This window comes from Saccopteryx leptura, chromosome 2 (assembly GCF_036850995.1).
Source record: "Saccopteryx leptura isolate mSacLep1 chromosome 2, mSacLep1_pri_phased_curated, whole genome shotgun sequence".
Lineage (NCBI taxonomy): Eukaryota > Metazoa > Chordata > Mammalia > Chiroptera > Emballonuridae > Saccopteryx > Saccopteryx leptura.
Window position 1 is genome coordinate 4041269 of NC_089504.1, and position 14553 is coordinate 4055821.

Consider the following 14553-nt stretch of genomic DNA (forward strand, 5'->3'; position numbering starts at 1 on the left):
TAAAGCCAGACAAAATCCACCCATAACTCTGGTTAATATTTTGGTGTATGTCCATTGAGAAAACAAAACAAAATAGGGAGCAAACTATTCACAATGTTTTCTAACCAAACAATACGATTAATAAATGATGTTATAGCCCTGGCCGGTTGGCTCAGCGGTAGAGCGTCGGCCTGGCGTGCCGGGGACCCAGGTTCGATTCCCGGCCAGGGCACATAGGAGAAGCGCCCATTTGCTTCTCCACCCCCCACCCCCTCCTTCCTCTCTGTCTCTCTCTTCCCCTCCCGCAGCCAAGGCTCCATTGGAGCAAAGATGGCCCGGGCGCTGGGATGGCTCCTTGGCCTCTGCCCCAGGCGCTAGAGTGGCTCTGGTCTCGGCAGAGCGACACCCCGGAGGGGCAGAGCATTGCCCCCTGGTGGGCAGAGCGTCGCCCGTGATGGGCGTGCTGGGTGGATCCCGGTTGGGCGCATGCGGGAGTCTGTCTGACTGTCTGTCCCCGTTTCCAGCTTCAAAAAAAAGAAAAAAAATGATGTTATAGTAGTAGTGTCGGGAACCTGGGCTGTGAGGTCAGTGGCTGGGCAAAGCGTGGGTCCCTTGGTGGTCCTGGGACAGCTCACCCCCTCTCTCCTCAGTGTTCGCATCTTAAATGAGATGGTACCAGTGCCTGTATTGATAAATGAGATCATTCACGTCAGTGCTTGTGTAATGATCACTCAGTGTGTTTATTAATGTCAAAGACAGAGTGTCTAGACTTTTAGGGCTAGATGGGCCCCGGAGGTCATCTGCCACAACCCCTCATTTTACAGGGATAGGAACGGAGATTCAGATGTTGTGCAGGTGATTTTTAGTAGATCTAGATAGCCCTTGCTCCTCCCTGCGTAAGTGCTACTTCTTGAAGCATTCCTGTCCCTTGCCATGGCAGTCTTTATTTTCTGCTCTGGTAGCCCTGAGTACATACCTTTTCTCTTGTACAGAAAGCTCTGGGTTTCAGGTTTTACACTTTTGTTTCTTCCACAAGTTTGACTTCCTTAAAGTTTGGCCAACCTCCCAACTCTGTGTCTTCAGAACCATGCTACTTGATAGCTGCTAAGTGGTCAGTTATACACATTTTTTTTTTTTTTTTTTTTTAATGAGAGGAGGGGAGATAGACTCCCGCATGCCTGACCAGGATCCACACGGCAACCCCTCGGCAACCCCTCCTGGGGCGGGTGCTCTGCCCATCACAACTGAGCTACAGTATTTTTAGAAGCTGAGTTTCCAAGACCCATCCTCAGTGTCTGAGGCGATCGCTCTGGAATCAATCGAGCTGTGGCTTCAGGAGAGGAAGGAGGGGGAGAAGCAGATGGGCACTGCTTCTGTGTGCCCTGACCAGTACTCGAACCCGGGACTTCCATACACCGGATCGACACTCTACCACTGAGCCAACTGGCCAGGGCCAAGTGGTCAGTTTTTCAAACTAATGTATTGTGGATGGAGGAAGCTAACAAATGCTGGAAGAGTGTCAAGAGTGGAAAGGCATAATTCCATTTTGTGTAATCTTATCTGACAAGTATTTTTTTTTAATCTGACAAGTATTTATTGAGCACTTACTTTGTGCCAGACACAGGCCAATGTAGGGGATGAGCGGGTGCAGAGAGGAGGTCAGGAAAGGTTTTCTGAGGATCCAGTAAGCCTGGTTCTGAAGGATGAGTATGAATTAGCCAGCCAAATGGCGGGTTGGAGGCGTGGGTGTGGGAATGGCAGATGCAAAGGCCCTGAGGAGGGAAGGAACATAGTACATGCTTAGGAATGAAGGATGACCAGGACAGCAGAAGCTACAGCTGAGACTGGTGGGATGGGCAGAGCCCAATTCTAGAGAGCTCTGTAGGTCAAATGACAGATGATCACTTTCAGTTTAAGCGCCACGAAAGCTTGTCTAATAATCTGCCTAATTCTGAATACTGTACTTGATTTTGGAGAGAAGTTGACATGGAAATAAAGGTTGAGCTAGATGAGAAGGGGTCTAAAGTTTGTGTCCTGTTTGAAACAGTTAAAATGGAAGGCGAGGAAGGAGGTTTTGGGATGTATGAAGGAGCAGTAGGTACAGAGGAAGTAAGCTGCTACTGTGTTGCGGAAAGCAAACTTCAGACTCATAGGTAGGTGTTCAAGGAGGCAGGTCCTGCCTGGATGTCAGAAACAGCTTCCGAAGCTGCGGAACGAAGCTGCGGAACGCTGTCTTCCTTGAGTGGTGGGGAACAGTAAGGGGAGCTGTGTAGGTGCCACAGCAAGGCCACCTGTCAGGGAGCCTGGAGTAGGAAGTCTGCGTGGTGGGAGTGGCCTTTTCCGCCGTTTTTATGCTCTGAGGGCCTGGGGTTCCACGACTCAGGTAGAATCTGCACATTTCATTCCGCCATGCGAATGATTCAGCGGGCCTGAAATTTAACCTCCTCTCTTTCTTCAATCTGAAAACTCCTGAACTTGAGACTTAGTAAATTTGTAAAGTGGAATAGGTCAGTCCATGTGATTAACATTAAACATTAGACGTTGTATTTATTGATTTACTGAGATACAGAAGACCGAATGGTTTCCAGGAACAAAGAACTATTGTTTCTGGCAGGTTGGTCGGAGCCACTGTCAGGGCTGAACCAAGCTGATGTGAAAGCGAAAGCCGTCCCTTGGAGCCAAGAGGAGAATAAGTTCCCAGAGAGACCAGAGCTCCAGATTAACAGGGCCGCCTACTCACAGGATGTTTTTGTTTTCCTGTGTAAATGGGAAGGGAAAGCCAAAGAAAATAGAGGAATTGGCTGTTTCTTGTCCTAGGGGGAGTTTGGACAGTGTGTGCTTAACCACATTGGTGTTATGGAAATAGAAGCAACAGGCAGGAAAAGACGCGATGCTGCAGCCTGTAGTCGGCGGTCAGGTGGGGAGAGTTAGAAGTAATTGCGGTGGGAGTGATGGATGGAGCAGGGGTCTCACTTGGAATGAAGACAGCGGGTGGGAATTGTCTCCAGGCCATGTGACTCTGGGGGAAAGCTTGAGGAGAGAGGGACCCAAGCACTCGGGTGAAGCAGTGATGGAGGCTTCCGGTCCCTTTGTTAGAGAGAAAAGATTCATTCCTCTCCCCCGCCATCCTTCTCACGTCAGGGGATTACTAGTGATAGGGACTGACTTAGCATGCATGCTTGGGGGGGAGGGTCTCTCATCTCTTAAAACAAACTCGTTTGTTAATATTCAGCCCCCAAAATGTTTCTCCCTTCCTGATCCTTACCCTCATCTTGGTTGAGTTGATGGTTAAGATGGATGGGGGGGGGGGGTCTGGTGCAGTGGTTTTCAACTGCTGGACCACAGACTGTGGCCGGATTATCAGAAATTTCATGCCCATCTGCTAGAGAGTCCACCACCCGGGTGTCTCACCGCATGAGATTCCTGGCAGAGTAGCCCTGGGCCACGGCCGCTGGGTAGAAACCTCTGGTCTAATAGAGGAGTGCACTGAGCGTTTGTGGGCTTGCTGTTTCCTGGCTTTTGGAGGAGAGAGTCTGGTTGCAGACCCTAAACTGTTGCTTGACAAATGGGGCGTAATGATCTCTGTGGGGAGAGGCAGTTCCCCGGGCGGGCGGGCGGGCGGGTGGGCGGGCGGGTGGGCTGCACTAGGAGGCCTGTCTTCATGGGCTGATGCATCTCTTGCTGCTCTCTCCTTCTCTCCTTTGGGGAACAACGCAGCAAGCACGGGCCACCAAAAGGAAGAGCCAAGCATCCAGAGAAGCTCCCCTAGCGAAGCGGAGGGGCAAGACATCCTCTCTCCCAGCCAAGAAAACCACAGCGAAGGAAACGCAGAGGACTTTCAAGGGGAAGGCACGGAAGGTGTTTTCGCCAAAGAAGTCTTCGGCCGGTGCAAGTGTTCGAAACCAAGAGCAGAAGCTGTGTGTTAAGACCTCGTCGTTGTTTAAAAACAACCCTGAAATCCCAGAACTCCACAGGTATGTCCAGGTGCCGGCGCACCTCAGGAATAAAACGAGCTAAGTGTACTCTGCCTGTTGCTATGTTTGTTGGCACTGATGGCGGCTTTTGTTCATTGTTTGCAGACCTGTGGTCAAGCAGGTGCAAGAAAAAGTGTTTTCGTCGGATGCTTTTCATGAGCTGGACCTCCACCCGCACTTGGTGAGCACCTCTCTGTGGTTCGTGTGGTTCGTGTGCTTGATGGCTCTGGTGTGCTGGTTCATTCAGAATGTCTGAAATGACAGTTCTAGGAAGGAAAATCAAAGCATGGCTATTTTTGCTCACGTTACCTGAATGAGCTCAGATTGATAAGACGTTCTAGGATTGGACAGCTCACATGAGCTTACATTGCTGTTTGCTGTGTCCTCACCCCCCCACCCACCCCCTTTTGAAAAGACCTTTTTTCACTTCATTCAACTTAGGACTGGGATCTACTCTCAGGCTTTCAGTCAGCCTCTTTGTCACTGGGTAGATGTGACATTGAGGCTGTTCTGGGTGGCAGATGTCACAGGGACTGTAAGAGGGAGCTCAGCTGCATCTTCCTGTTAAGAGATGCCAGTAATAAGAAAGGATCGAAGGGAGAAGAGACTGTTTTAACATGCACTTTCCACAAACAAATGAACACTTGTTTTCTTTAAACATGAATGAGTTTTCCGTGCCTATTTACAAGTGAGGAGAGAAAACTGCACTAACCGCTAGGGGTTTGCCCTGCTCATGTGGTGTGGCCGGTCTCCTCCTTCACGGTGAGGTCGGTAAGCTGTCTGCTGGCTCAGCCTGGGTGCTGTGGCCGTTTTGGGGTGAGAACTCGCTGTGCGGTGTGTAGCGGCGTCCCAAGCCCCTGCTCGCTTGGTGCCGGCAGCGTTCTCCCCGCAGTAAGTAGTTCTGAGGAGCGAAGGCTTCTTCTTCTTCAGACGCTGCAGCAGAACCGCCCCAGCTGAGAACTCTGGGTTGGAGAGCTCGATGTGATCGTGGTGCTCACTGTCATCCCCATGGGTTTTGTTTTGTGGGGGTTTTTTTGTTTATCTTATTTGCATTAAATATATTTATGCCAAAAATTTGATAAAGAATAATATTTACTTTTTGTCTCTTTCAGATTTCCACCTTAAATACGGTCTTAAACATGTTTAATATGACCAGGTGAGAGTTCCAGGCCAGTCCTGATTTTCTTAGGACTTAAGTGGGTAAAATTGTATGAACTCTCCTTTTCTGTGGAGGACTGAGCCAGTTTTGTGGAGTGATAGAGAGCAGTGCCTGGTTATTCTGGACATGTCCCTTAGCCACTGGGTCCCCCACCTGTCAGATGGAGAAGCTGGGTCCCCAGCCCATGCTGCCCTCAGCTCTAGGCTATAAGAGGGCTCTGGTCCAGAAGTCAGTCTGCATAAGCTCTTGTGTAGTTCCTGCTTCCCTGAAAATAACTTGTTAAAAACAGACTCATCATGCAGTTTCCTAGTCGTTCCTGGCTGTCTGGGAGCTCGCAGCTCCCTTCTCTTCTGCATGGGAATCTCCCCTAAAGCTTTGCTGCATTTCATTTGTCCCTCTTGGAGAAGACGAGAGCTTGCCACATGCTTTTGCAACAGCTCCAGGTTGTCAGCATGCCTGTCTCATTTATTTTTTTAGTTAGTATGATGAAATGGCCAGTCTCTGGCTTGCCTCAACATTTCCAGCTCAGTTCCAGCACTTTTTTTTTTTTTTTTTGTATTTTTCTGAAGCTAGAAACCGGGAGAGACAGTCAGACAGACTCCCGCATGCGCCCAACCGGGATCCACCCAGCACGCCCACCAGGGGGCAACACTGCCCGCCAGGGGGCGATGCTCTGTCCCTCTGGGGCGTCGCTGTGCTCTGACCAGAGCCACTCTAGCGCCTGGGGCAGAGGCCAAGGAGCCATCCCCAGCGCCCGGGCCATCTTTGCTCCAATGGAGCCTTGGCTGCGGGAGGGGAAGAGAGAGACAGAGAGGAAGGAGGGGGGGGGTGGAGAAGCAAATGGGCGCTTCTCCTGTGTGCCCTGGCCAGGAATCGAACCCGGGACTTCTACACACCAGGCCGATGCTCTACCACTGAGCCAACCGGCCAGGGCCAGTTCCAGCACTTTAACTGAGGCTTTATTCTTATGTTTAACACAAGTTTCTCAGCACCGTCACTTGAGCGTTTCGGTAACTTCTAAGAGGGCGGTCGATAGCCAGAGCATGGGGCAGTTGCATCTTGTATATCCGCGTCTGCCTGTAAATGTGAGTGGGTCCTATGTTACGGGTAACCTTGTGCTCTTTCTTTTGTGCGGCCAAAGCGTGCAGAAGCAGAGCATTCCAGTGCTGCTGGAAGGCCGAGATGCTCTCGTGCGATCCCAGACGGGTTCAGGTCAGTCATCGTCTCGCCCCTGCCCTCTTCCCATGGTGTCCAGGCCACGGTCACATAGTAGGCTGTGTTGCAAGGGACTGTCTGGGGCAGTGCCCGCTTTGTTTCTAGGGGGGAGGAGAGGCCGTGCCAGCTGGTGAGCAGAGCCCTGAATCGGTGGACAGAGTGCAGAGGGGGCGGCAGGTGGAGCCCCGAGCCGGAGCTTCGGGAAGCGACAGGTTCTGCTCGCATTCTGCGGAGCCTGTCTCAGGCTGAGCCATGTCCCACCGTCTGTGGCCAGAGCTGCCGTCCTGCCCCGCTGGGCGATGGAAGTTCTCCTCTGGTGCTGAAACAGCTCTGACACGGGCACACACTGCTTGATGCGAGGCATTTGATCAGAGCGGAACGCTGCTTCTGCGTGTTCCAAAACAGCCTGGACATGCTCTCTGACCCCCTGTGCCCTTTATGACTGCCCAGCTGTGTTCCACGCTCCCCGCCTCGGCCACCATTCTGGCGGGGGAGCCTGTGTTATTGTCACCCGGGTCCTCCTTGGTCTTTGGCGGCTGGGCTGGGCTTCAGGTTGCCCTCCCCAGGTCAGCACCCCAAGGACGGTCACTTGACCACGAAGCCCGTTAGGGAGGTTCGGACTACTTCAAAGGAGGGTTGAGCTGCAGACAGGCCTCGGATCGAGCTTTTGTGTATTCCAGGAAGTGGACCCCTGTGCCGGGTTGGGGGAGAAAGGGGTGGGGCTGCTGGTTTTGTGAAAATAGGCCTGAGTGTGGCAGAGGAGTGTGGCAGGCAGGTGAGCTCGTCCAGCTGTCTTGGATGTGGGACATGCTTTCCCTGCATTTTGTGCTGCCTGTGGGAGCAGGGCTGTCACCCTCAGGGGCTTTGGTTTTAACCGCTTTCATACTTTTTTAAAAGGTAAAACTCTTGCCTATTGCATCCCTGTGGTCCAGTCCCTTCAAGCAATGAAAACAAAAATACAGGTGAGTGTCAGCTGTTTGTCCGCTGTTGTTCGCATGCATAAGAAACCATCCAGTGAAGCACAGTGTAGCACTGGGACCAGAGGGCCTGTTTTCACTTAGCACTGTCTCCTCACCTTGAGTTCGTTCACCACACATGTGTGTTTCCTCAGAGACTGTTCCCGGAGAGCAGCAGAAGGAGTGTGTTCCACCGTTGTCACTGTGGGTCTGACGGGGACCGGTCATTAGATGCCCTTGAATGTCAGACGTTGTTCTGGATGCTTGCCTGTGTGGTTGTCTGAATCTTTTTTTTTTTAGGTGGGAGGAGAGGAGATAGACTCCCACATGCACCCTGACCAGGATCTGCCCGGCAATCCTCGTCTGGGACCGATGCTCAAGTACTGAGCTATTTTAGCACCCGAGGCTGACTCCCTCAGACCAGTTGAGCCATCCTCAGTGCCGGGGGCCGTGCTTGAGCCACTGGCTGTGGGAGGGGAAGAGGGAGAGAAGGGGGGCGGGTAGAAGCAGATGGTCTCTTCTCCTGTGTGTCCTGACCGGGAATCAAACCCGGGACTTCCACACGCCAGGCTGACGCTTACCACTGGTCAGGGCCAGTCTTCTGAACCTGTAACTGCCCCGGCCCCACTGAGTTGCTGGTGTTACTGTGAGCCTGAGTGAACATGAAACATGGAGGTTTGGGAAAGTTGAATAACTTGTCAAGACCGCATGGCGAGTAACCGGGGACTGGGTTCCCACGTCAACTCTGGGGCTCCGGAGACCAAGTTCTGAGAGAGGTGGACGTATTTTAAATGTGGTTTGTCACGAGTAGTAGATGTGCAGATAAGAGCCCAGTTAGTGAGTTTGACCATTAAGCCCCTGGTATCAAGCCTTTTCTGGAACTTACTGTTAGTTGTGAAACACATTGAGTTAGTGCCTGGGCCCCAGCTGGCTTCTTTGTGTTCCCTGGGAGGCCAGCTCGCCCCTGCGTTCCTGAGGCGCGGACGTCATCTAAGCCCGGCCAGGCATCCCACAGGCACAGCCTGGCTGGTCTGGAGGAAGTGGGGCGGTCAGAAATGGGAAGTGAGGTGGTTCACAAGCAATTCGGTTGTGCAGAATTAGACATGCATCGAGCCTGCCTGGGATTTGAGTGCCAAAACAAATAATGATCGTGTTAGATTGTAGCCCATAAACTGAAACAAATACCCCTGAGTTCAAACTGATATAAAGACATGACTGAGTGAGTGAATGGTGGAGGGAAAGCCCTCTGCAAGTGGAGCCCCAGAGAATCAGTGGAGAACAGGGGTGGAAGTAGCATCGGCCTTGGCAGATGCCACGGGAGCGTTTGGGCAGGGCTCATCACGCTGCTGGCGTGAGTGGGGAGTGTGGCGAGGTGGCAGTTCACATGGTTTCAAGTATCTCCCTGCGAGGTCCTCAGTCACAAAAGGAAAGCGGTCCCCTTTCCACAGGAAGCCTGGCTGTCGCCTCCTAACCCAGTGATCAGAGCTGGCCTCCCCACGCCGAGGTGGGTGGACCTCATGGGGCCTCATGTGCCCCTGCAAGTTTCATGAGGACGCATCTCCACTTCTGTGGTTTCCTTGCCAAAAATGCATAACCCGAATTTAATCATAAGTACACATCAGACAAACCAAAAATGAGACGCATTCTACAAAGCAGCTGGCCAGTTAACACAAGACAAACGCCAAGGAGCTACCACGACGAGGGGACAAGGGAGACGTGACAGCCCAGTGCCGCCTGTGGTCCCGAGTCGGGTCCTCGCTGGGAGAGGGTGGTAGCTAAGTCAGTTAATGGGGTTTGATAGAGGTCTGTAGATTAAGTAAGTGTTTAACCCTTTGAGTAGTGAGGTTTTTTCATGTTTGCTGAACCCCGGGAGTGAGTTTGTTTTTTTGGGTTTTTTTTTTTTTTTTTCAAAAAATGAAATTAGCCTGACCAGGCGGTGGCGCAGTGGATAGAGCGTCGGACTGGGATGTGGAGGACCCAGGTTCGAGACCCCGAGGTCTCCAGCTTGAGTGCGGGCTCATCTGGTTTGAGGAAAAGCCCACCAGCTTGAGCCCAAGGTCACTGGCTCCAGCAAGGGGTTACTCAGTCTGCTGAAGGCCCGCGGTCAAGGCACGTATGGGAGAGCAATCGATGAACAACTAAGGTGTTGCAACGTGCAATGAAAAACTGATGATTGATATCCCTCTCTCTGACTCACTCTCTGTCTCTGTAAAAAATAAATAAGTAAATAAAAATTATAAAAAAAAAAAAAAAAAAAAAAATGAAATTAGTTCTATTTCCAGTTTTATTAACTTAAATTCATGTTTGGTAACTAATTTATGGAAACAAGAACATTTGCCTTTTTTTAATGTCTTACACTTTTTTAAATTTTATTTTTTATTCATTTTTAGAGAGGAGAGAGAGCGGGAGGGAGAGAGAGGAGAGAGAGACAGAGAGAGAGAAGGGGGGGAGGAGCAGGAAGCATCAACTCCCATATGTGCCTTGACCAGGCAAGCCCAGGGTTTCGAACCGGCATTTCCAGGTCGACGCTTTATCCACTGCGCCACCACAGGTCAGGCCACATTTTAAAATAAATCATACTCTGGGTGGTCAGGAGGCACGAGGACATACATGAATGTTTGTACTACTCAAAGGGTTAATCAATGTTAATTTCCTGGTTCTGATCACTGTACTGTGATTTTTTTTTTTTCTTAACAGAGGAGAGAGTCGGAGAGAGGGATAGATAGGGACAGACAGGAACGGAGAAAGATGAGAAGCATCAATCGTCAGTTTTTCGTTGTGACACCTTAGTTCATTGATTGCTTTCTTATATGTGCCTTGACCGTGGGCCTACAGCATACCGAGTGACCCTTTGCTCAAGCCAGCGACCTTGGGTTCAAGCTGGTGAGCCTTGCTCAAACCAGATGAGCCCGTGCTCAAGCTGGCGACCTCCGCATCCCAGTCTAACGCTCTATCCACTGCGCCACCGCCTGGTCAGGCTGTGCTGTGATTTTGAGAATCGATACCACATAAGGAAGCAAGGAGAAGGGTTTAAGGGAATTCTTTGTGCTATTGGGAGTTCTTTGTACTGTTCATGCAATTTTTAAAATGAATAAGTTTAAATTTTATGGAAATAATTTTAAAGTAGTAAAACAAATTCTACACAATCATCCAAGTGATGAAACCTAGAGTTGTTAAAAGTGATGTTTTTTCTATTGTTATTTATGAACTTGTATTCTTGCCAAATTAACTGAAAAAAGGCAGATTACAGACCAGCATGTATACAGTTTGAGTCCAGTTTCGTTGACGATGATAATACGTGTGTATATACATAAGAGAGAAGAAAGATACTTATCAAACCATTCATGGTGTTTTCTCTGAAGTGGGTCAGTGAGAAGTTGATTTCCTACGGGTGACTGGCTTTCTTCCCGGGGGCACGCACAGTGAGAATTCATTCAGCAGAGGGCTTCCTTAGCATGATACTTGGAACACAGAGAAGGAGAAACAGATTAAGTAGAAGGTTTTAGATCAAGTTGGAGAGCTGGGATATATTGGAGCTAGCTTTCATCCTGCAGTCCTAGCCCACCTGTCCTGTCTCCTTCCATGACCTGGGGACAGAAGAGGTTAGCTTCCACGCCCCACGGAGCCCATGTGGTAGGCGGCTCTGCTCCAGCCCTGGCTCAGAGTGTGACTAAGCAAACCATTTCACCCCTCTCTGCCTCACTTCACCCGTGGCATGGCGCAACTACAGTGCCTTTCTCCTGGGGGGAGGAGCAAGCCAGCATGGCGAATGGGAAGGGTTGAGAAGGGTTGCGAAGGGTGTCTAGCGCCAGGTGACAGCCTGCTCTTTGTGTCCTGTCCTCTCAACACGCTCCTGTGGCCTGTTTGAAGGGTAGTGACTTAATTCGTTGATATTCAGAACCATTAACAAGCCAGATAGTTGCCTTTACTGGCTCAAATATCTTTGAATCTCAATAAAGCTCATCCTATGCAAGGCTGAAATATTCTGTCGAGTTTTCCAAGTCCAAACTTAATGCACTTCTTTCAAGTACAGTAGTAGTCAGTACAGACCCTTGGAGTTCATTGTAAAATGATTGACCTGTGACAACACACATGTGGAGGGAGCAGCAAATTCAGGGCACCCAGCAGAGTCTTAAATTACTGTGGGGATGGACCGGGGACGGCCATGCCGCTGGGCTCTCCTCTCCATTCCTTTCAGCTCTGATGGTTTTTTAGCATCACACCCATCCTCTTCCCTCACTTCTGCCCTGCGAGGAATTGATTTTCCTTTCTTCGTGTCTGTGTAGTAACACCTTTTGAAATGTCAGAATCTCCTAACGTCACACTGGCACACGGGTACCGCTGTACTAACATGTTTACTGTTCCTCGCCGGCCTCCCGTGCAGGTGCGCCAAGTTGATGTTGAGTACAGACAGCTCTAGTTTGAATTCCCAATCCTTTCTCCTCGTGGGTAAATGTCTCCTATGCAAAACATGAACATCATACGTGTGATGAAATCTGCTGCTGACTCTGCACTGAGCGTCTGCACTAACTGTGGATTCAGTCGCGGGCTGCGAGCAGTGGGGTAGGGGGTGGGGGTGGAGGCAGGGCGCCATGAGTGCCGCGCTGTCGTCAGATGGCTTTCTTTTCTTCTATTACTGTTACTGCTGCTGCTGGTTTTAGATATGCTGCGCATGGTGAATAAGCGTAAACAGTACCAGCAATGTGTGTAGGGAAAGCAAGGCATTCTACTCCTCCACCTTCCCCAGGTGGGGTGGTTCTGTCAGGACGCAGTGGTCCTTGTCACCTGTCTCTTGTGTGTCCTCCCCGGTGTATTCTTCACATATAAAAGGAAATATGAATACGTTTAGATCCTCTCGTCCCTTTGATTGAAGTTTTGTTTGTTTGCACCGTGGCGACTCCTCGTTTGTCCAGGGCTGCCCAGTATTCCTCTGCACCTCTGTACGGTAAATTGAATCATTCTCCTGTTGGTGGGATTTGCATTTTCAATATTCTGCTACAAAAAGAGCTATTATGAATAGTCTACATGCTGGAAAATGCAACTTCTTTATGCACGTGTACAAGTATATCTTTTAGAGAAATTCCTATAAGTGGAATTTGCATTTTTATTTGATAATGTCAAAATTGACCTTTAAAGGTGTTATACCAATTTGCGGTCTCAACAACAGTGCATAAGAGTAGCTGTTTGCCTCTGTCCTTATCAACACTGTCAGCTGCTTAATTTTGCTCATTTGACGTGTGAAAGATACTATATTATAATTTGTTTGAATTTCTCTTTGTAAAGTTAAACATCTTTTCATTTGTTAAAGCTATATTTTGAATTCTTATTTCCATAAATTCCTGCTTATGTCCTCTTCCTTTTTCTGTTTGAATTGTTGGTCTTTTTTATTTTTATTTTCAGTTGAGTTATAGACCATCCTTATAAGGTAGGGAAATTGGCCCTTTCTCTTATGTGTGGCATATTTTTTCCCATGTTGTCATTTAACTCTTGATTTTGTTTGGGTATTATTTTTTTCATTCTGAAATTTTAAATATTTATGTATTAAAATTTCTGAGTCTTATGTTATCTATGAAAAAGCCAATTTAATATCAACTTAATGTTTTTTCTAACAGTTTATTCTAAAATGACCTTTGAATTCTCCATTTTTCCCTGCTGTAAATGCCTTTATCTTATTTCCTGTGTTTCTCTGTGTATTTGATTCTTCTCTAGACTCTTATTTGCCACTGTAATCTCTGTGTACCATGGTCAGTTTTTAAAATTACATTGAAGTTATGTTAACAGTTGGTATCTTTCAGAAATGTCTTGGTTGTTCTTGCACATTTATTTTTCCATGTGAACTATGAAATCTTGCCTGGTTATATATTGTGTTGCATATGCATATATGTGTGCACCTGTGCGTTTTTGTTCAAGTTGCAGTACATTTATGGGTTGATTAGGGGGAATTAGCTTATATATATAATATTATCCAAGAACAGGATATATCTTCCCATTTATTCAAGTTTTTTGTTATGTACCTCAGAAATGTTTTAAAATTCTCATAGAGATTTTTGTTCATCTCTTTTTTAGATTTTGTACATTTTTTGTATGAAATTTTTTTTTAGATTTTGTACGTTGTCAAGCTTATTTTTATTTTTTTTCCTGAAATCAGGTAGAGCTAATAATTATTTTTATCTTTTTTGTTGCTATTACAAGTATGATTTTTTTTTCTCCTTTGTATTTTCTTACTTTCTCTGTCAGAAAGCAAGTGTCTTTTTTTTTTTTATTATTCATTTTTTAGAGAGGAGAGGGAGACAGAGAGAGAGAGAGGCGAGAGAAGGGGGGAGGAGCTGGAAGCATCAACTCCCATATGTGCCTTGACCAGGCAAGCCCAGGGTTTCGAACCGGCGACCTCAGCATTTCCAGGTCGACGCTTTATCCACTGCACCACCACAGGTCAGGCTCTTTTTTTTTTTTTTTTTTTTTTTTTTGAGTGAGAGGCAAAGAGGCAGGAACATGGAGCTGTTCCTGTAGGTGCCCTGACCAGGAATTGAACCGGCAACCTCTGTGCTTAAGGAAGATGCTCCAACCAACCAACCTGTACAGTCAGCTCAGAAAGCAATTGATTTTTCTATATTAATTTTGTATTCAACTAGTTGACCTAATTGTCTTTTTTGTAACGTATTCAAGTGATTCTTTTATTTTTATTTAAAAAAATTTTTTTTAAATGTTTATTTTATTGATTTTAGAGAAGGGAAGGGAGAGAGCAGGAAACAGACAGGAACATTCTGTTCCTGTATGTGCTCTGACCGGGCATTGAACTGGCAACCTCTGTGCTTCGGGCTGATGCTGCAATCAACTGAGCTATCCGGCCAGGGCCAAGTGATTGTTAAAAATATTTTCGTAGGATAAAATATCTGTTAATAACAACAGTTGTACCTCCTACTTTCCTGATTGATACACATTCCGTTCTCTTGTCTGATTGCATGGGCCAGCACCCCCAGGACAGTGATCCAGGACACTGAGGGTAGGGGGCATCCTGTCTCGTTTCTTGAATGCACCTGTTTCTGATACTTTGCATGTGGCCACCCTCAGTTTCTGCCATCTGGACTCCTGTGACTTTCACTCACGGTGTTTCTCTCCCTCTGTCAACAGCGCGGTGATGGCCCCTACGCTCTGGTGCTTGTGCCAACGAGAGAGGTAAGCAGGCTCATGCTCGTGATGAGTCTTGAGCAAGTATTTCCACTGACGTCCTGTTGAATTCATAAGTGGTCTTACCGCTTTTCTCTCTACT

The 14553-nt window shown here is 48.2% G+C and overlaps 1 protein-coding gene across 1 annotated transcript in view; it reads left to right on the top strand.

Moving 5' to 3' along the window:
• Positions 1-14553, top strand: part of DDX31 (DEAD-box helicase 31) — a 72236-nt gene that overhangs the window by 2284 nt on the left and 55399 nt on the right. The window contains exons 2-7 of the mRNA XM_066366811.1: positions 3697-3953; positions 4059-4134; positions 5066-5109; positions 6254-6324; positions 7225-7289; positions 14415-14459. Of these exons, the coding sequence (XP_066222908.1) occupies positions 3697-3953; positions 4059-4134; positions 5066-5109; positions 6254-6324; positions 7225-7289; positions 14415-14459 (558 nt within the window). The remainder of the gene's footprint in view (positions 1-3696; positions 3954-4058; positions 4135-5065; positions 5110-6253; positions 6325-7224; positions 7290-14414; positions 14460-14553) is intronic.